This window comes from Clinocottus analis, unplaced genomic scaffold, assembly GCF_023055335.1.
Source record: "Clinocottus analis isolate CAN_PGR_092001 unplaced genomic scaffold, fCliAna1.0.p SCAF_8, whole genome shotgun sequence".
NCBI classification, from domain to species: domain Eukaryota; kingdom Metazoa; phylum Chordata; class Actinopteri; order Perciformes; family Cottidae; genus Clinocottus; species Clinocottus analis.
The window spans coordinates 7,646,237-7,668,959 of record NW_027176240.1 but is presented as its reverse complement, the minus strand read 5'-3'; the positions used below and the strand labels follow the sequence as shown (position 1 = coordinate 7,668,959).

Here is a 22,723-nt window from a genome sequence, read left to right as displayed (position 1 = left end):
TAACAATTCGTTTTTTTCTACTGGCAGGTATTTAATGTTTGGTTATTACTCACTCAGGCAGCGTAATGAGCTGCATGTATCTCGCTCTCTGTGTGAAAGGATAAAGCCAGGTTGAAGGATTTTATGTTTCCAGTAAACACAAGAGAGCCAAGAGAGCGGTCAGAATGTGCAGACAAATTACTCTGTGCTTATTCAAAGACACGTGCTACGGGTAGGAACTGAAGGCGTTTGCCTGGACAAGTATTGTTTCTGAGTTTCTTTCAGCTCTCTCTTGCTCCTATAAACCCAGTGAGATGGAGACCTGCATTTGCGAGTCAACCTTATGTATTGTAATAAAACTCAGAAAAGGCAGATGCTCTCTGTAAATGCATGTTTTGTATTTTATTGGGAGGAACATTTCCCACCCCACCCTGGCTGTCTCAGGTGGGGATAATTGCTGAATTTCAGCAACAAATAACTCTTGATGCCATTGGTATGTTTTCCTACTGTGAATTTAAGCGGATTATGGCCCACGTGACCACATTCCAATGACCCAAAGTCAGAGCCATTACAGCATGCTTGACTCAGTCTGTCAAATTGCTCTAATACAGAAAACAGAATGCAATTACTGCAGATAATAACAAAAAGCATGTATTACATCTTGATAATCCATGATTCACCGACCAATAAAGCATGTGTGTTCAGAAAGTAATTTGCATCAAGAGCGCACTTCAAAATGAAATATAGTGGTAAATATCCACGAATAAGTGGCAATTCTAAGCCATTTGGTGGCATTTGAATGTCAGGTTTGGAGACAAAACTGAATTTGAGTTGAGTTGGAGTGAGAACATTCTGGTATAGCCGACTTTCTCCACCTCTGTCTGCTCTCATGAATACTTGCATGCTGTCTTTCGTACGCAACTGAATTTTGAATAAATGTATTTTTAGTGAAGTTACTCAAATCCACAGTGCACTGCTGTCCAAGGAAACTACTTCTATTGTTTAAATAAAAGTATGTTTTTGTGACAGTCTTTTGTTCAAAGATGATGGGACTGAAACACAGAGATGGACTTGAGCGAGATACTGAGAGACAAACGCACTGCTGGTTTTGGTCTTGTCGACATAAACATGTAGAGTATAGCGGGCCCTATCCTCTGCAAACAAACATTCTGCACCAACCAAATCTGTGAGACGCAGGGGAAAATATACAAAACGTGTGCGAGAGAAAAATAGAAACAGAGAGAGTGGCAGCTCACAGAGAGCCAACTGAGTTTGGGTTTTGGCAAAGGTGCCATATCCGTACATATCCTCTAGAGCACAAGGCATCTGGCCCTGCCTGAAAACGACATCCCCCAAAATGAATAGAGTTTATCTCTGCAAATCCAAGGTCTATTTAAATAATCGTGGTATCAAAATAAAGCAAAAACTTGTGAGATGTCCGCATAGATCTAAGCAGCAGAATATATGGTCGATACTGTATATGTAAATGAATATATGAAACCAATCAGACAGACCTCTGTGCATGTTCCCAGTCAAAGAAAACCATATCCTATTGGTTATGTGGACAGCTTATGCCTGTATTGAACATGGCTTTTGATCAAAAAACAGCAAAGCTAAGATATATTCATGGTGGCTATGTGAAGTAAAGTCTATGTATTCTCTTTTCTGGCAGCTGGTTCAGTTAGTGTTGGTGGACTGTGCAAGTACCATATAAGAAGTAAAATTGCGAGCACCACTATTCGCATTATGCACCATATGGAAGCATCTGCATTCGTTATGATCCTCCACTCATTTACTCAAGTTTATCCTTTAATATAGAATAATCTTTACATTCCACCTCAAATGCATTTACAATACATACCCATACATTTGCAGTTGTATTCATTTGTATTGAACAGCACTGAACAGCGTATACTATAGTATACAGTGCATATTCTGTTTGATGTTAAAAATATCCGTCTTTAGTTGAACAACTCTTGCCACTCTCTGCCTCTATTGTTTCTGTGTTCATTCTAGGTAGGTTCTCTAATACCCCGATTTAGGCAATATGTCCTTTGGGGTCCCTTTCTCTTACACAAACAAACTCCTTACCAAACCTTCTTTTGTACAGTGCAACATTAGGAAAATGTTATTTCTCCAATTACGCTCTCTGGCTGGGTAAAAATATATCAAAGGAAAAATGGGGTGAATCTGTGAACGTACAAACTTCTATTTCAGTGTTGTTGTTCCAGCCTGCATTTCCCATCCCATGTGACTCACCTCAAAGTGGAACACATGCAGGGTAAAAATAATTACTTTCCTTCTATTATATGAACCGACCCATTCAGGCAAACATATTAACAGGCCAACAACATGACTTCAATTTGCAAGGTCTCACTTTGACATTGTGTAAGACACAATGAATGCTCTGCACGCTTGATAAGTTTATTTAAAGGCTAAATGATGCGTCCATTAGTTGTAATCTCAGTTTTATTAACTGTAATAGCTACATCGAGCTCCATACCAGCTGAATTGAGAGCAATGCTCTTGGTGTATCATGATTGAAAAACTGAATTACACTGAGTGGTGAATGAAATGAGTTGATAAGCTCCTTCCTATGCTGTCTGAAACAATAGGCCTAAACATTAAAGCTATTGTTGGGTGTTAAGAAATAATCAAAAATGTGCCAGGCAAGCAGGGCAGATAACCATGTTAGGAAAGTTGTCATCTACTTGAACAGCAGAAAGCCAGGGAGAGACAAAGATAATTTATCTTTTCAGTGTTAATGAGTGGGAATGAACATAAAAGCATGGAATATATGATGGAAAGATAAAGTGAGTTGAATAAAACAATACTGAAGTATTAGGAGAAGGACTTTTTTCAGTGACAAGTTGTCATAATCACACTTACAGAAGTGCAGCTATGTGACAAGATAGTGGTACTTTTATGATGAGTAAGTAAGTCTGATTGTTGTGCTTCAAGTTACCTTTTGAGTGGACTTTCCTATAATGTCAGCATGGTCAAAATCAGAAGCTGAAGTCATCTAATTTACAATATAGTTTCTGTTGTGAACTGACACATGAGAAAATAGATGACAACTGGCTGGGTTTTCAGTCAGACATTCATTCCCAAGCCAATCGATACCTAAAATCGATGAGGTAAACAGCTCTGGGTGTACTTATATGTTTACCCAAGGTCTTATGACCTTATAACTTACTAAACAGCATCTGCAAATATAGGTTGGATACACACTGTTTGTACTTGTGTTATTTGTTGTAAAAGAAGAGGAAAATGTACAGTGAAATAAAGAGAATGCTTGTCGAATAAACTGCATTTTTATCTAATTGTTATTATGGGTATCTGAGCCGAAGGGCAATTTCACTGTCATTACCGTCAACGAAAAATACAATTCCATGTCTGAATAAGTCACAAAATATGGTTTCTGCCACAATTATGTGAGGTTTCATCTCTAAACCAATTAGGTAATGTCCTCACATTTCCATTTCTCTGGTCTCCAATAACGCTCGAGCCAGTAACAAAATTGCTCATTAAGCCAAATTATATTAGAATAAAACTCTCCTGATATTTGAGTGAGCCAACACAATTATTTGCCCTTCAAACAGAGAAAAAAGGAAAAATATTAACCAGCAAGGTATATCTTGTTTACACTAGCAGCAGGAAATGGGGACATCTTACGTATGTGAAGTGTGTTCAGAGTTGTTTGATTTGGTGACTACGAGGGGATGTTCTTTTTTACAAGACAAAACTAGATTGTTTTAAATGTCATTTGTAATTTCTTCCTAAGTCCTGCCCATCAAGTTACACATTGTCATGGTAATGGGAACCGATCAAGAAATAAAAGAGCATATAATACGTGCCTCCAACCACATCACAGTAGCTAATATCTTTGTATTTTCACTCCTTTTGGGTCTCATTTGAGTGACAGAATCTTTCAGTTTGCTGAGGAGTCAATTGCGCTGCTTGAGCACAACTCTGATATGAAGCTTTTTTTCTTCTCTGTCTTTTCATAGGCCTCAAGTAAGGATGTCACTGCTTCACTGCACAGGAATGTCCTGTCATGGGGTGTGTGTCGGGGCAAAGAGGAGAAGGAGAGTGTGTCTCTGAGAGCAATAACACTCTCCGCCTCCTTTCAGACTGCGGATAGTGAATCTCACACTGGAGTTTCCAACCTGTTCAGGGCTGCAAGTGTCCCCGATGTGGTGGGAAGGAGTCCAAAGTCAGCATCTTCTTCCATCACCATCACAGTTCAGAGGACTTTGCCATCACTTTCCAACCCACAGGACCCTCTGTATATCAACCACAAGAAGAGAGGAAGAGCTTTGTCCACACCCACGATCACAATGAGAGTCTCAAACTCTCAACCGGACGTGTGTCGAGAGAATCCAATCATCGGGATGCCAAATGAGTTCAGACAGGTCTTCTCGCCAGCTGATGGATTGGCAGCGAGAGATCAAGGAAAGAGGACAGAACAACTTGTACGAAGCTGCACAGAGGGCGTCAGGAAGCAGGACGGCAGAGCCGGCTCATTAATGAACCTCTCCCCACAGCCTTCCTACCGGTCTTGTATTCATCTTGAGGTGCCGCTGAAATCCACCGGTTCCGTTTTGTTTTTGGACAAGTCACTTCACATTTCCCTTGTGGAACTAGAGGGAAGAAGAGTGGGTCAACCCACTTTGTACAGGTCCACCTTGTCTGTTCGCTTTGGTGTCTCGTCCTGTCGCAGATCCTCAAAGGATAACAAACCAGCACAAATAAATGAGGGTTACGGAAGACTTAAAGAGGACATGTTGGGACAGAACAAATGCAATGTCCGAGAGACTGGTTTGGGTCACCGCAGAAGCCCTCTATCAAAGCACAGTGCCCACAAGGTCGAGCAGATAGCACTCACGCATGATGTTAACAGCAAGCCTGGTGATTCAGACACGCAGGGCCGCAGCGCTACTTTGGGATTATTGTCATTCAGAGGGCCGAGCCCCTCAAACACAAAGGCTGGCAGGAAGAAGGAGAATGCAGATGAGACAGCTTTCTCTATCTGTAGCAATTTCAGCCACAGGCAACACACTTTTAATACTGGCCAAGGTATGAATTTCATCCCCTTGCTTCAGAAGTGAAAATCTAAAGTACCAATGCAATTGATCCTTGTTCCTTTTAGTGTTTGGTATATTCTTAAGCTATTTTAGATAAGATTACATTTCCTAGGCATAGCGGAAAGCTGAATATGGTGCCAAGGTGGTCTTGGAGAGTGGAACGTTGTTATTATTTTCACTCGTTTTTTGATTTATGCCTCATGCATTATATATAGAACCACACCCACCCACCACACTCCTCTGACTGTACAATCCCATTGTTTAAGATGAATCCCAACTGGTACACACACACACACACACACACACACACACACACACACACACACACACACACACACACACACACACTAAGTCTAACTGCGGATTTAAATAAAGAATAAACACTTTAATTTATCCTTCTCTGACTTACAAAACTTCCATATCAAATCTTAAAATTATGACCTGCGTCTGTATATATTAGCAGTGATTGAATAGAATGAATTTGCATTATTCTAAACAGTCCTTCTCCAGGTCTCCTGGTACATAAGATAAGCTCAAGGTTACATGAGAGCTGTATTAAGAAATCTGGTTTATGCAACTGAGGAGATTTGTTTTTAAATGTTGGTTGCTGACTTATGTGTATATGTAATTATAGCTGATACAGTATGTTAGCTTAGCTTAACATGAATACTGGAAATCAGGCGGGGAGATAGTCGGGCTCAAACAAATCGGGCAACCAGCACCTATAAAAGTGCTTACAAATTAATTAACATGTTATATAAAGTTGTTTAATATGTACAGGATGTAAAAATATGTGCCTGGAAATCCCACAGTGACGATAAGCTCAAGAAAGTCACTGCCCCTGGCAAAGAAACGAGAAGAGAAAAGAAATGGAAAGAAAACCTAGTTTCCTCCAATATACATCCAGACAAGAGAGTTTCTTTCCTATATATATATATATATATATATATATATATATATATATATATATATATATATATATATAGTACATGTAGCAGTGGTTGTCGTAGCCAAAATGAAAAGAAAAAGTGATGTCACTGCCTGAAGCAGTTTCACCTGCCTGCCTCCCCTGGTACCAGGACTGTCTCAAAAAAAAACAACAACTGCAACATAATACACATTTTTTAAAGCTCTCTCACCGCTCATTACAACATTGTGTTTCTACATCATCTTGCACCCTTGAGGGTTTTCTTCTTTAAACTGTTGTTCATTTCATTCCAACGCTTGAAGGTCAAGACTTCCTGGAGCAATAGCTTGACCGGAGACATTACTTTGTTGAGTGTGCTTCCTGGAGCATGTGATGATTCTCTACCTACTATACATGCCACACGGTCATGGCCGGGAATTCAGTGGAAATCTAGCGTGTATTCTACAAAAGCTCGAGGAATGGGGTTACAGGTGCAGGATGGATGCTCTGTCATGTTCTGCATTATTCATAGGCCACACTCATGTTCCCTCTGGGCTTTCTCTCTCTCTCTCTCTCTCTGGGTTGTGTCATTTAGCTGCTTACTCCAGACCATAAAGCTTTGCTCGAACTCAATAAGATTGTTGAAATTGTGCTGTAACTCAGTCAGAAGGACATGATACAGTTATCTGGTTAGCAAACTGTATGTCTATTCGAATACAAACACATTTATTATATATATATATATATATATATATATATATATATATATATATATATATATATATATATATATATATATATATATATATATATATTCTCCAACAAACTTTTTTTTTCCTTTTTTTTTTAAAGATGTAACTTGTCATATTTAAGTTTATAGCCATTTTACTTCTTTCTGTGTCTCTCAAGTAGACTTCAGGACTTGGACCAAGCAAGCAGCAAGTGACAAGACAAAAAAACATGGCTGTTCCTCAGAGCCTCAAAAAGTCTCCAAGAAGACTTGTCTTTCCCGGCTGAAGGCTGATTTCCTGGAAGGAACATCCATGAATCTCAGCCTCAAAGTAGGAGCCACATTTCAATTAATGACTTGTTTTTTAAGGAAATATACTACACAACGGACACAAGCTAAAGGTGTCCCAGAGTAAACATTGTGCTTGAAGGTTCATTACTGACTTAGGAAATAGCCTTTTGACAAAAATGTTCTTATCAGCGTTTATTCAGGCAGGCAACCAAGTCAGGACATTCCAGTGACATCAGCTGATAGGAGCGGATCTCGAGCCAGCCCAATCAGCTGATGGATCAGATAATTCCCTTCTATGCATCCAATTGGCAAAATTCCCATACAGGGCACCGTATTGAAGCTGCTTCAGCCGCCCTCCCCTTGCTGCTTCCTCTGCAAGCAGCTTGCAACCTTCCATTTCACGCTGTGTTTGACTCAATCAATGCCATTTCTGTCATTTTCTGTTGTCATTGATTAAGCTTTCCAGGTGTGCACATGGAAGGGCAGGGAGGTCCCAGAATAGAGAATACCGCCAAATATATTACTGCAAATGGAAATAAAAGCTTTTTTTGTTTTTTTACATTTTAAAACGTTGATTCTTCCACCACAACTGGTAATGTATTAGATTTTTTTTAGCGGCTCCTCCTGGAGCTACACAAGGCTTTATACACTTTCATTTACATATGCAGTAGTCCTCACCATGACCTGTAAACAGACTTTGATGTGTAAAGTTGGAGAAGTGGATCTTGTGCTAAAAAGATTTTGACCATTTTTCAATTGTTCCAACATGCATAGTACAGGAATACAATATCGCAATAAACAAAAACATTTGCAAAACTGTCAGCTATAACCCCGTCAGAATGATGTGTCAGAGACTCATTAATTTCAGGTTTCTGACACAGAGGATCTTAATGTGTTTACTTGAAAAACATTATCACAACAGAATCAACACCTCCTGAGCGGTGATTTTTTACACTTTGCTTTAGTTGTTGTTTGACAGGTAATAGAAAAAAAGTCCGTAATTACAATGTTTTCAATTTATTTCTCTCTTTTGTGCTATTTATTTCATTTTCAATTAAAAATGATGTTTCTACCCAATCGATGTCACAAGTGTTATCTCAGCGTTGTGAGGGGTAAGGATCCGGTGAGGTTTGTAAAGAATTCCTATTCCCCTTGAGAGTGAAGCTCTCTTACCTTTATCCCCGTTAGCTGAGCATAATATTACCTCTTAGCTATTAAAAGGCTGTGAATAGGATTCTCCAAGGTTATGGAATAGATTAGGCTATTCTCAGAATAGACTCAAACCCGGTGAAGATTTCTTTTTTTTCTTTCTCTTTCCACAGGATTAGTGCCTATATGACTTGTACTGTCCCACCAACAAGCAGCTTATTGTATGCGTCCCTCTTTCCACCCCAGGAGGCTTTGGAGCTCCTTAGACCGGACTTCATTAGCCGCTCTCAAGGTCGGGTGAGGAGGTTGGAGCAGAGGGCAAGGAGAAGGAGACACCTGCATGATTCTAATCCAGACCTTGTGCAGGGCCTCAGGGAGGATCGAGGCAAACAACAGAGGAACTGCACCACACCGGATCCACTCAGTGGTAAGCTCAGCTGAATAGCTGGAATGTGGAAAAGCAGAAGTACATGTTAACATTTTCCCCCAACCAATCAGAAGGTTGTGGTTCTGCTGAAAGATCACCATGATGACAGAAGCAAACTGTTGATTATACTGAATGATAGAAGATCCTGGAAGTTGTGCAGGTCACAGTATGGCAGTCAACCTGTGACGACAGCAAGGGATTCTCAGTCGAGCACTTGAGATCGTCTCCCAAGAGGTCGTGGAGAGCAGGCGCTCATTTCCAACATCAATCTTCCACCATGTTTCTCATATGTCATGTTATCACTTCTGCAGAAAATAACACATACATCAAATAATGTACTGTTGGGATGAATGCTTGTTCAGTGGGGGGATAGCCACACACTTAGAAACAAATAACTAAAGAACTATGGTCATGTCATATCATGTTATGCTGGCTTTTTGAGGAACTATGAACGGTTTCAGAACATTCGTGTTAACCTCAACAACCTCAGATGATCTGGGGAGGATAAATAGAGATTTCCGATGTTATTCTACCTCATAGTGTAATTATCCAACTTTGCTCTCTGCTGGCCATTGTCTGGTATTGCATATCAGTTAATGTTTCTTTCCTTTTTAATCTCTGTCTGCAGGGAATACACAAAACTGAGACTAAAAGTGTCTAGAATATAAATTCGATGTTTCTTTTTTCTATTTGTTCCAACTTTTTTTATGTCACATGAAACCGGTTTGCAGACAGGAATTAAACAAGGTCAAAATACAACAAACAAGCCTTTGTGTCATATAGGAGAAAGAAAACACTGTATACTTATGAATTCACAAATACAGATAAGAAAGAATTCAAGCACAGAGACATATATAGATAAAGAATTGGTGGGGAGACACAATGTAAAGGGCGGAAAAACATATTCCTATGCAAAATGCCCAATTTACACAAGCATAGAAATGTTGTCTAGCAAGGTATACAAATTGTCTATCATTATATGGCTGTAAAATGACATTTTCCCACAGTGACACCATAATATATATTATTCCTCTGTGTCATTCTGTATTAGGTATGTTCCTGAAGGTGTCGATTATCATTTCCGTGCAGGAAATGTTATTATATTTTCATTGTGAACAGAAGCCTCGGTTTATTTTTCTCTCATACTGAAATTGTCACTTATTTTAACTCTGACAAAGCTTTTTTTAGTGGAATGGACCACAACATTTCAGCAGTTTTAACTCAATTGTCTGATTCTACGTCTGCTTTATGAAAACCTAGGATTTTAAGCTAGGACATGGCTTTGACTCTCAGAATGTCCTTAATGCTTTCTGATTGGACCATTATGTACACATTTGTTTTCACACAGCAGATTGTTTTTTGTCAGTTTTTTTGTCTTTACAGCAACTCCAACTGGACTTTATTTACTGAAACATGAATAACTTAGGGAGGTGTTTCATGTCAGGTAAATGATGGGCTCCAGCTAGTTTAGGAAGGTCACAGAGAAGTCATGGCATTAGGAGATTTGAATAGCTCGCACTGCTCTCTGACTGAAGTCTGAAGTCTAATTATGTACAAAGAGTCTTGGTGCTGTTGACCTGAGCAGCAGCTCCCTGGCAATCCACTTCAGTTCTGTCAGACTTAATAGGACTGGACATGGCTATGTATGGTATGTATTTGATATGGCTGCGTGCATGAGGGTGGGTGTGTACGTGAGGCGGTGTGTTATTGCTCAAATGTGTCTGAAAAAGAAAGATCAGACAGCCCAGAGAGCTCATTAACATATTCAAGGTGAATTTACATATTCATTAATATGTGTTGTTCGTATGTGTGTGTGTGTGTGTGTGTGTGTGTGTGTGTATGTGCGTGTCCTAGATAACCTTTTCAAGCCTAGAGAGAGGACTATATCAGGCAAAGAGATGCAGCTGAGGTCCAGACGGTGAGTTCTCCACACAGACGATGTCACTCCATCTCCTCTTGCTCTTTGTTGTTTTTATTTAGCACAATCCATCACGCTTGTTTGTCATATCTGCCATGCATACCTGCCACAAGCACAATGCACATTCACACACCCACATGGATATACAATGGATGTCTGGTGTCCAAATTTCTTGACAGGAGATGTGACCTCCCCTCTGTAAACCTTATACTTTATCTCTTTCTTTCACTTTCTTGTCTTATCTGGCAATGCACAACTGATCAGCTGAAGGCTGCCCATTGTAATTTATCTCAAAAGCGACTTTATCTGACTTGGAGGATCTTGTAACACATTGGCTGGAGTTGTGGGGGTGAAAAAGGAGTCTGTGTGAGACCTTTTTATCAGTGGGTACAGGTTTTTGCCAGCTACGGTCTCACAAGATAATACCTTGTCTCTTTTATGCCAATCTGTTTGCATAGCTCAGGCACACTCATACTTCTGATGCCATATTCCTCCACCCTGTATGCATTTCCCTTTTTGTGTCTGCAGGATTTACAACCAGCTGCCAGAGGTGACAAGGAAAAAAGAGGACGAGAAAAAGAGGGCTGTATCACAAACCAACAGATTGCGAGCAGACATATTTAAAAAGGTAAAGTTGGGATTCATTTTTGGTGCAAAAAAGAACACAAAACATTGATCCAATGTTTCGAATTCAGTAGAACTTGATGAACCAAAGGAAGCTTAACATCCCCAAACATAAAAATAAAATTATAACACACAATTTAACACTGCACTAGGGTCTCATTTGAGTCAGGTTTTTTTTTTAAAGAAAGGATGTTGATGAGGATGTTTTCTTAAGAGGTGCGTCACTGTAGTCTAGTCACACGTCTTTTTACTCAGGAGGTGGGCAGCGGTTAGGTACAACATTAGGTACAACACTTTTTGTGTTGTGTTGAAGTAATATTACGATATATCATTTACGGCAAATCGCCTGACACTAAACTTTGCTTTACACAGCCATCTTATAATTGCGGGATAAGAAATGGTCAAAGCAGCATGACACTTGTGTCTGTTGTCTCTCTTTCTACGTCTGTTATTAAGTTAAACACGGTTTGATCCTCATCCAGCAGAGGTCACTGTTTGACTGCTAAAGGCAGATCCTTTGCTTATTCATCCCACTGAATTCCCACCCTAATAAATTTACATTTAACATTTAGGTAATTTCCCATTCCTATATTTTATGTGTAATCTGTGATGAGTTGTTTCTCCTAAACCCTTAATGTATCCCTAAGCCCATTTCACACCTTAAACTGTGTTCAAGCACAGGAGACAGCCTGATAACATAATACATAGGACCTGATTTAACAGTTTATCATCCTCTGAGAGCGAAGGGCATGTGGCAAATTAATGATATATTTAGGACATGCAGTGTCAGACCGATACATTCAGCTTCACTTGTGGCTGAGTCTTCACTGACTCTCCCAGTTGTAATAACCTAACCACAAAAATGTATTCATGTTAGTCAGGTGAGATGTGAAAAATGTAAAGAGATGTCTCCAATCTCTTTCAGAGAGTTACACAATCATGGCGGATTCAGATAATGTGTGTGTGTGTGTTTCTTTTTACGAGGACGTTATTCGGGAGGATCTCAACATGATTGGCTTCTCTCTCATTTGCCAACATTTATGTAAATTGGGAACTGGTTTGCCCCTGGCCACCAGCAAGTTTAATTTCAAACTGAAAAACTTCAGTACATCAGCACCGTGTGGTTTACTGACAGTGCCAGCAATTAAACAGCAGAGTGTGACGTCAAATGGCTCTGTAACAGAAAATGTGAATACACTTTTAGTGAAAAATAAGGGTTCAACATTGCCTGAAGAAATGTAACAGGCGCAACTGTTACGATGCCAGAGTGACCTCGCCACCTCTCAAAATGAGGCTATTAGGCTGGCTCAACCACAGTGAGTTTGTGAGAAAAAGGAGTGTGTTCCGCGATAAATACAGCGTTGTGTGCGCTTTAGACGCCTCCTCATTTTTGTCAGGAAGTCTGCAATACACGCATGCACACACACGCACGCAGACACACACACACACAGCCCAGAGAAGAGTCACAGAGGGTAGTGATAGTGAGAGGTAGAAGGTGGGTGGTTTTAAATGCTGGCAGAAAATGAGAGGAGGGTGATTGCATGTGTGTTTGGTCAGATAGGAAGGTTGAATCATCGCCCCTTTCTGGCTTTGGCCACCGTAGGGGTGAGGCTGAAGGAAATAAAAGGCAATTTAGCTGCATGAGTCCTTCCTGTGTGATGCAGATCTGCTCTACAGAGATTGAGGGAGAGAAAGGTGTGAGTGTACGTGCGCCTCATCATTTTTTTTTTCTTCAGTAAGTTGTTTCTTGTTTTGCAGAGACTTCTGGACCAGATCCTGCAAAGATAAATGAGCAACACCGAAAAGGCAAACGGGGTTAATACACATGTTCATTCAGCATATGTCTGTGCTCATTGTATCCTGACTGCTTTACAATGCAAAGTAATGCAACCGAAAGGAAAATTATATTTGGGCAGACATTGTAAACGAGATTTTTCAGAGTGATAGGAACATGTGTTTTGGAGTAGTTTTATCACCAGCTTTTGACTTAATTTTGATACATTTTTATATGTATGTCTGTACCACAACGACGAAATATGGAGAAATAACAATGTTGTGCAACAAAATGATGCTGTAAAGGACTGTAAATGAAAATTGTATATGATGCATATCCTTATGAGTGTGGTTTTGGTCAGACATTGACAAAGCCCAACCTTCTCACCTCCCACTAACACGCTTATAATAAAGACAATTATAAGGGTTTGATGTTTTAAAGACTAAGTTGATGAAATTGTAAGCTGTCTTCCCCACTCACACTGATTAAACACAATACAGATTAATTCCATCATTTTTGCTCATTTCCTTAATAATGATATAATTCCTTATCTGCACTATCATTTTCCTCTAATGTATCTCAAGTATCTCAAAATGAATTAAAAACATTCCAAGGGCATTCTGTCTAGAAATGGTGTTATTTTCTAGGAAATTTGCTCCCATTGCTTTGAGCAAAGCAACTTGACTCTGTCACCGACACAGTGCTGGAGGTGCGTGGCTTTACGTCCGCTCCGAGGCCTCTGCATCTGAAACACAGGAATTCTAACTAATGAAACTCAGGAGACACACATTGCCTGTGAAAGGGGGCCTTTGTCAGAGAGCTCCAATCCAGAGATGCCATTGTAATAAGAGAGGAGACTTCTGAGCACAGCTTGGGACTGCAGTGCGCATATAGCCTGTAAAGGTGACTGACATATCTGTGGCATTTAGACGGAGTCTGTTGGGATGAAGAGAGAACAGTGGAAGGACATGTGCCGCAGGACTCAGACAAACGCTCTGTATAAATGCGTACTGTGTCGGCGGACTTTTTCGGTGAGTGGGTTGCTCTGGAGTACACACTGACTGTTTTGTATCCCAAACAAAATATTTGGTTAAATGTCACATTTTCTGCCTGCTATTGTAGTATGAAAATGGACCAGCTGCCAGGTGCTGCAATATTCTTGCATCGAGGTGGATTGATTTTGGCCCGCAGCGAGGAACAAGCGTAGTAAATGTTATTGCTATCTATTGACTTAAATGATGGCTATGTTACCAGCAAGGCAATTTAAAAGAATAATACACATGGGAGGAATGCATTCCTGCCATGTGGACTGGTTCCAGACGATGAGCACAGACTGACAGGCAGTTGTATACGAGGAGAAGGACTCCTGTCAGTTAGCCTCCCTCTCTGAGGCATCGTGTGTCTGTATGTCACATTGGCATCTTCACATTAAACGTGTATTGCGTTCTGTGGGGCCCCTCGCTTCGCTTTGACTGACTCAGATGCCCTGAGGGTAAGAATGATATGTCTGGCTTAGGAAGGAGAACGCTAGCCGAGCTTACGCGGCTAATTGTGTACATTGAAGCTGTGACAGTGATTATACGCGTTAAGCCATTAGTCATTTCACTGCCACCCATATTATCTGAACGTTATGCCTCATGGCCATCTCTTTCTAGCAGTACTGTGTTCCAGGATTGTGATCTTAACATCAATATAAATAGTCTTTCCATTTGAAATCTACAATATTTTCCGTGTGAGTCTTGAAATTGCGATTACTAAAGAATCATTAAAAAAAAAAAAAAAAAAAACAGTTAGAAGGGAACAACAGAAACGAAGGGTGTTTTTGGGGGAGTGTACAAGAGAGAGAAAATGAAGACACAGATTTATCAGACACTGTGGGATATTTTTCTTCAATCAAAGTAACCTCAGGTGAAGCAGTATATTTGATCCTTTTCTTTGCAGTTTCTAGTCTCGGTGGAGATGTGTAGTGAACTGACGCCTGCACAGAGACGTCTGTGACTTTTTTTTTGCCTGCAGCGTACACACACTGAAAAAGATTAGACTAAAGTAGATTCAGGTAGCCTGCGCTAAACACACATGGGTACAGGGTGATGACAGTTTGTCTGTGTGTGTTTGTGTGTGTCTGGACACGCAGATAGAGAACAGACGAGGCGATCTCATCCCAGGGGCATTTCAAAATGAGGAATGACTCATCGGTTTCAACAGCTTAATACATTTTTATTATACAATATTCACAAAATTGAACAATGTGCAGACAAGCACAGCTTGAACACACATTGCTTTATTCAAAACCTTGGTTCAAGGTTTTAAAAAAATAAACTTTAAGTGAAAAATAAGGGTTCAACAGGTAAAAAGCTTAACTTTTTTTTTTAAATGTCAACTTGTAATCCCATCAGTGTACATGCATCAATTTCATTCTACACAACTCATCATAGTGCATCACACTACATTTTTCAGCAATTTACATTCCAAGCAGTGCCCATAGTCAAACCGCCTTGGGAGGTGCCCTTTCCAGAATCCACCATATCTTACAGAGAGTGAGTATGGGAAGAAGTCAATCATCTTAATCCACCATGGACCCTCTAGATCAGAACAAATAAATATATATATATGTATATATATATATATATATATATATATATATATATATATATATATATATATATATATATATATATATATATATACACATATATAAATCTGAATACAGATGGTTTACAACAAGGTGCAAACCACTGGTAACACTGAGGAACAGGAAGACCAGATTAGACTTTGCCAGAAAACATATCAATAAGCCTGGAGTGTAGAGAAGAGAAGGAACACCTTAACATCTTTTGTGTATCTGTGGAATCTTTTCCCTGTGGATATCCCTCTTGTAAGGGAATATATTGTATATCGTCAGATTATGTATGTATATACAATTGTATTTCTGTAAATGTATAAAGATAACTAGTTTAAGAGTATTTATTACATACTATGATCATTACAATACATGTGTTGCTTTGTCCTACTTCTGCTCGACACCCTGTGCTGTTGTTTGTTATCGCAAACTTGCGCGGACATGTCAACATTTGTCTCATGTCATCCAGCCGAGGGGTGACATCGTCAAAGTTATGTGTTGTCATCCATCCACAATAATAATCCACTACCCTGTCTGTCTGTCTCCCCCTGAAGATGGAAGGTAAAAACACTGTAGTACAATCAATTGTGGTTGTACTCATCCGGCTTTAGGACCCAGCGGAGCCTGAAGCGCACATGGCGAAGTGGCGCTGCTCCGGCCCTGGAAGGGATGGCAAGTCCGCTTCACTACTCCAACATCCTCTCCTCCTGCTTCTTCTGCCGCTCTCTGTCGTGCCCTCTCTCTTTCTCTCTCTCTTTCTCTCTCTCTGCTACATTGGCAACATTTAACACACGGATGCATTTGTACGCTTTTTCCCCCAGACCTTCGCTCGCCGTCTGGTGTTGGAAGGAAAAGTTTTTGACAGCTTCTTTCTTGGAGTGACAGCCTGCCACATCTCTTTTGAGTCTTGGCGGCGAGGCTTCCCACCCACCACTCCTCCTCCCCCCCTCCTCCTCCTCCTCCTCCTCCTCTCCGACCTCCCGACCCCAACCCACCCCCATCCACTCCACCTCTGTGTGAACTGCCATGACCTGTCCGTCCATCCTGTCACCTGTGTGAAGCGTCTGCTCGCGCCGGTTCGTCTCCCCGTAGCGCGCTCTCTCCCGCCTCTCCCCCTTCCATCCTCCCTCCCTCCCCCACCGGCTTCACCTCACCGAGTCCGGGCATCATGAGAACCTGGAGGCGGCGGAGGAACTTTGCCTTTTTGCTCCTCGCTCTCCGCGTCTGGTGTCTGACCACTGCGACGGAAAATGCTGACAACACGGTTTACAAAATGCAGGAGGGTGAGTAGACAGCACAACTGTTCAGATGACTCTTTTTTGTTGTTGTCACTCGGACCGTCTGCATGTGAAGTAAGTGCTGAGGATGTTGAGCCAGGTGTGGTCTGGATATGTCCGTGTTAGCAGCAGGGTTACCTTGTTGTAGTTTATTCCAATATGTGAAATGACTAATCTCCTTCGTTTGTATATATGCACTTATTGGTACGTATATAATGCAAATGCTGCACACCAGTAATGGCATGAGTCTCACCATACAGCCCCCTGTCATCATCATGCAGTGCGTTTTACATTTGGAACATGCAGAGAGGAAAAGAGTGTTGTTGTTTTGTTTTGCTTGGAGGGAACAATACAGGGAAGTGTTGGGATGAACAGATGAGTGTAACATCCAGGAGGATACAGCGTTATCTTTAGGTTGTAAACAACATAGACCAAACAGGATGTTGTTATTCAGCAGCCAAACTTAATCTGCTGAATGAATAAGACAGTGATGACCGGGTAATGTGTTTATGGGACAGAGCACGCGCCAGGATACTAATGTGTGTGTGTGTGTGTGTGTGTGTGTGTGTGTGTGTGTGTGTGTGTGTGTGTGTGTGTGTGTGTGTGGTTCCTCATGTAGTGCAAAGACAAAATGGCAAAGATAGAAACAGTAATCTACATCCTCAGACATTCACCCTCTTGTGAACCAGCTATATTCAATTTTTTAGGTTAAAATGTTTTGGCTGTGAAACTGGTTTCTATGAATCTTTACAAGTTGGCAAGTCAGGATACAGGTATTAATAGGGTTAAAAAAACCACCAATTTCAATGATTTATCTCCTCATCTTAAGCTTTATTAGACTACAACATTGCATGTCAGAATTAGAGCGGTTACCTTTCCACCAAGTCCTAAAAAATGTCCACACTATTGTAGAAATATACATTTGGTTAATGTCTTAATCATTAAAATGCATCTAACAAAAGTAAAAGGCAGTGCAGGACCATGTTTCGTCTTGGAGCCATGCGCAAACCGCTCATTGTTTATGATTCTGTGCTCACAAACATAAAGCCTGAGGCTGCATCATTATAGAACCGTGGAGTAGAGCTCCACTGAAAAATTACCCACACTGGCAGAGAAGTCGAAAGATGCAGTTCAGGAGTTGTGTTACCACACGCATCAACTCAATGTCAGGTCATTAAAGCTCTCACTCAGAGGGTTAAGTCATGTATGAACGCCGCGAGTAAAAATAGTTTTAAGGGGTAGTGTGAGTAATGAAATAGGCCGTACATTCCACCTCTTTGATGTCAGGATACTGTCTTCAGCCTTTGTCTAAAAAAATGTCCATGGCCTCCATCCACCTCAGTGGGGATGGCGCTACACTAGCTTTATCATCCTGTAGTTTGCGAGAAGAATCAAGGTCGGGAGGTTCTCTTTGTTTATCGGATTTCTCCCTGTAGTTTTCCTACAACATTGTTTGGATCGGATTGGATTGTTTCATCTAGTTGGAAATAGATATAGAAATAAACAAAGCAGGCTGTTAGGTTTCCATTCAGCCAAAAAGGGCTTGGCTCAACAGTGGCCTAAATCCGGTGGAACTGGTTGACTGACGTTAGCCAGATTTGCGATGAGTGTCTTGCCAGAATCGGCCAAAACATTTGCCCATATTTAGCTTGAGCGATGCTAACAGAAACACATTCTCAGCCTAAATCAGCTAATGTCCACACCCACAAAGACCCAGCCAAATCTGGCAACCAGATATGGATCAGAGCCGAGTGACATTCAGTCCTCCAATGCCAGAACACCTATGAGTGTGCCAACACTCAGATGCAATCGACTACCTGGATAGAGTTCAGAATCTGTGTTGTGTTAGTTACTGAAGTCAGAAGACATTTTTTTGGAGCGTCATGTTGTGCATATTTTGGCCATGAAGTCAGTAATATTGCACCGCTGAGTATTTTTACAGGACAAAGAGTGAAAGCACGGGAAAAGTTTACAGGTAGTCTGGATGAGGAAATTTAAATTAATTCCTTGTCACAGCATATAAAAGACAGCATAGCATAAAACACAGAGTGATTTGTTGAGCAACACAGAGGGGGAAAAAGGCTATTTATGAAATGTGCTTTACAACATTTCACTCCTGTCATATTGGCCGTCTCCCTTTGCCAAAAAACCTTCATGAAAAGGTGTCGAGGACAAAACCAACGTTTCCTTTCAACATCCAAAAGAATACGTGAAATGATCAAAAGGTTGACTGACAGCTCTTTGAGTGATTCTCAGAATAGTAACACATTTCTAGTTTAAATATGGATGAATACATAAAAAAAAACTCCTACAAATGTTGGTTTACTGACATTTTTTGGAGAAAAAGTCTTTGAAAAATCTACAAAGTTAAAGTCAGGTGATCAGTAGTTGAATTGGATCCTGCTCATTAGCTTTACAAAAAAGTAAAAAGCTGAAATACAACAAGTCCCACAAGGGCAAGAATCAAGCAGACTATGTTTACAAATCTTTGATGGATCACTCTCTCTGTGGCCCTCTGTCTCTTTGTCTCTCCTCTGCATATCAACTGCTTTTCTGAGGGTCTGATCTTCAATGTTTTTTTTCTGGCCGGAGAAAACTCAATAAATAATTAGAAACTAATCCAAATGACCAGGGTTGGATTTAAGGATATTATCAAAATGAATGAAACAGATTAGAATGTCTATGTTGTCTTTAACAGACTGATGGGACAGCAGAATATAACCTGACCCGTGCGCCCTGAAACAAGGACAAGTTCACATACACCCTCCCTGAGGTCTCTCAGGTGCACTTTTCAGCAGCGTTTCCTGGGATGTAACTCAAACCCGAGAACACTAACGTATGTCTGCCATCCTGGTTAAAACAACCCCTTTCTGCTAAAGCCATTGAGAAAGCCTCACCCTAGTCTGTCTTTAAACCCTTGGGGGGGGGGGGGGGGCTGTCACTTGACATTTTTAGGGCATGCTGGCATTGATTTGTTTGTCACATGGGAACGACAGACACAGTTGGAAACGTCTCCCTCTGTTCGGCATCACTGGTCATTATAGCCTTCAGTGTGATTTAGCATCCTCTTGCTCATCATTGGCCGCTCTGCCCGAGGATGACGGGATCACAGACATAGTAGGCGAGCCGATGTTATGAGACGGCGGCTTAACACACACGACGCACAAAGTGCACAGTGCTGCGTGACAATCTGGGGGACCAACATGTACACATCGAATAATGCCTCGATCTAAATGATCCGATGAAAGAACATTAGCATTTCCCCTTGATCTGCTTCAGCCTTCAGAGAACTGATCGAGACACAGCGATAGGTGTGGAGACGGTCACTTAGACCCCTCATCCATTTACTGAAACATGAAAAGAAATATGACTTTTCTTTTCTTCTTTTGTGAAGAAAGGAGTAATGAATAGATGTAAAGTAGGAAGAGAAGATGGAGCCACTGCTGTCGCAACATATTTGTAAGCAGCAAGCTTTGGTATATGTGCTTGACTGTGGAATGTATGCAGATATTGGATTTACATAAGATGTACAGATATTCTCACATTTAAAATGAATGAGAGGTGGAATATAAGGAATGGAGAGTATTTGGGCCCACACAAAAGAGCTAGTGAGCAGATGAGTATTTGGGGCAGCGGTTGCTTGTTTCTTTCTTTTCCTTTGACGGAGCGCCCTTCTCAAGAAAGATTTGGTTTTGCTCGGATGAGAGAAAGGACAGAACAATAAAGTGAACTGATGCAACGCCATGATTCTGGTTTGAGACTCATGCAGCCGCACAGCGAACTGAATCACTCGATCGCCCCACATCAATAATTTCATAAAAGAAAGGTCATCGCACCTCCGTGTCAGTGTATTTATTGTGAGACATCGCTGAATGGAGTCCAGCCGTGCTCTCAAACCGTCAGCCTTTATATTTTGAGAGTTTTTGATGGAGCGATAGCGGCTGTTTTGAGAGAGGATTACATGAAGTGAACATCTTTTGTAAAGAAAGACCTTTGAGGTTGTGCTTTGCTCACAGCAATTTGGGACCTCTTGATCTTTGTGTGTCTCTCTCTTTGTGTGTGTGTGTGTGTGTGTGCGTGTGAGTTGTACTTCAATGATTTTTTTCTTGCTTTACAAAACATCTGACAAATACAAATGTTTTGCTATTTGTGCTGTTATTTGGTAGATATTGATTTAATATACTAAATATTACATATTGTGGACGAATATGATGACATAAATGAAAACAAGTCCTACAGGCCTTTCACACAGGATGCTGTTTGCGCTGAACTACGCTCCGACTCCAAAGGTCGACGCTTTTTTAGATGCGGCGAGAAGCCGCCGGTGTGCCGCACAAGACGTCGGAAACAATGTGTTTCGGAGCCCAGTGATGTTGTTTCCGAGTTCTGTGTGAGGCTGTCGTGAGCTATCTTGTCTAAACACAATGTACACCTGAAGTAAATGGGAATGTTGTTAGTTTTGCGGGTATTCGCTCATAAAACTAGGTGTAATGATCAACTGAACCATCCGATCGCCTGGCCGACATTACCAGCCATAGAGCCGTGTCAGAAGCAAATAGCTGCTAGGTGACCCAGCATGTGTGACAAGTTTCTGTTAATCCCCAAATCTCTCAAGCTGAAGTCCCTATAGGTCTGAGACATAATGCTTCAATCTGTGCAGAACAAGATGGGAATTGACTTTCCCACTCTGATCCCACAGGATGGAAATGGGACTCACAAATATATCGCTAACCCGCCCTGGGAAGTCTCCTGTTGCAATTATTTCACTGTGAGCTGCTGACCTTGTCGCTTACTCCAACAGGCCAATAATGGGCTGTTCTGTTTGGAGTAGATCTGCGGGGGTCCCGGATTCAGGATTAATACCTTCTCAACGTCAGCGCTATATTACTTGAGTGTGTCATCGCGGGGGAAAGTGAGTGATGACGGAGTTGATAGAGGAAGGGACTGTTGAAATGAGGGAACACTCAATTTTCACCTTCTGCCAAAAGGCTTTGGGGCTTTTTGTTGTTTCTGTGTGCCTCTCAGACCCCTTTCGCTCTGTCTCTCAGCCTGGCTTTTTCCTCTGTCAATAAGACGCTCATACGGAGGTCAAATTGTTAACCCCCCTCTTGTTTCTGTTTTTATTTGATTTTACTTTGGACAACTTAGCAAACGTAAGAGCCCCTTTGCTGCCATACTTGTATGTACAAAACGACACTGGTGTTAGAGAAACAAGCAAGCATGGGTGGACAATATCGAGGTCAGCTAAAAGGATGAAAGTCATGTCCGTTTACTGTACGAAAAGTCAATATAGTAATTAGTGTGGCAGGCCTACAATCATCATTTGGGAGGTTGTCAGTCACACGACTGCAAAGGTTCAGACAGGAAAGGATTCAGTCCTATGATTAATAAACGTCCTCTATTTGTTTGTTTGGTTGGTTCACCATTTGATTTTGACTATCCCTGTGGGATGGAAAACACACTGGCAGAAACTCTCATGCAGGATTTCAGTAACAGAATACGGAGTGTCTTTATCTTTTATTTTTAACTTCTAAACACCCTGGTATACCCTAATACCTTGGTATCTTGATGTCGCCTAGTGTTTTGATAGTCGTGTGTACTGATACATAAAACACTATACTATGGTGTCAGTGATTATTGTACATTATTGGACTTCATTAATCGGCAGTATTGCAAAAAGTCATGTTTCTTCATGAAAGACATGGAATGAGGCAGAATTCTATTTTCCTAATTTTGCACTTCTACTGTCATCTCTAAATATATGTACTAAACATGTCAAAGCATGATTCAGGCTTTCAGAATTTGACTTTGAACATCGTAAGAGGGTACCAGTAATTTTCATTGTATTGTGGGAGATTACAAACTAACAAGAGTGTGAGATAGCCAGTTCATGAAAAATACATTTCTACATTTTCTCTCATTGGAGAAAAGAAGCCTTAA

The 22,723-nt window shown here is 40.9% G+C and overlaps 1 protein-coding gene across 2 annotated transcripts in view; it reads left to right on the top strand.

Annotated features, from left to right (window-relative positions):
* Positions 1-16,251: 16,251 nt before the first annotated feature.
* The window catches only part of adam12b (ADAM metallopeptidase domain 12b), a 71,168-nt gene continuing 64,696 nt past the window's right edge, over positions 16,252-22,723 (top strand). For both annotated transcript variants that reach the window (XM_068567781.1, XM_068567780.1), the window contains exon 1: positions 16,252-16,789. In XM_068567781.1, the coding sequence (XP_068423882.1) occupies positions 16,675-16,789 (115 nt within the window). In that variant the 5' untranslated portion in view covers positions 16,252-16,674. The remainder of the gene's footprint in view (positions 16,790-22,723) is intronic.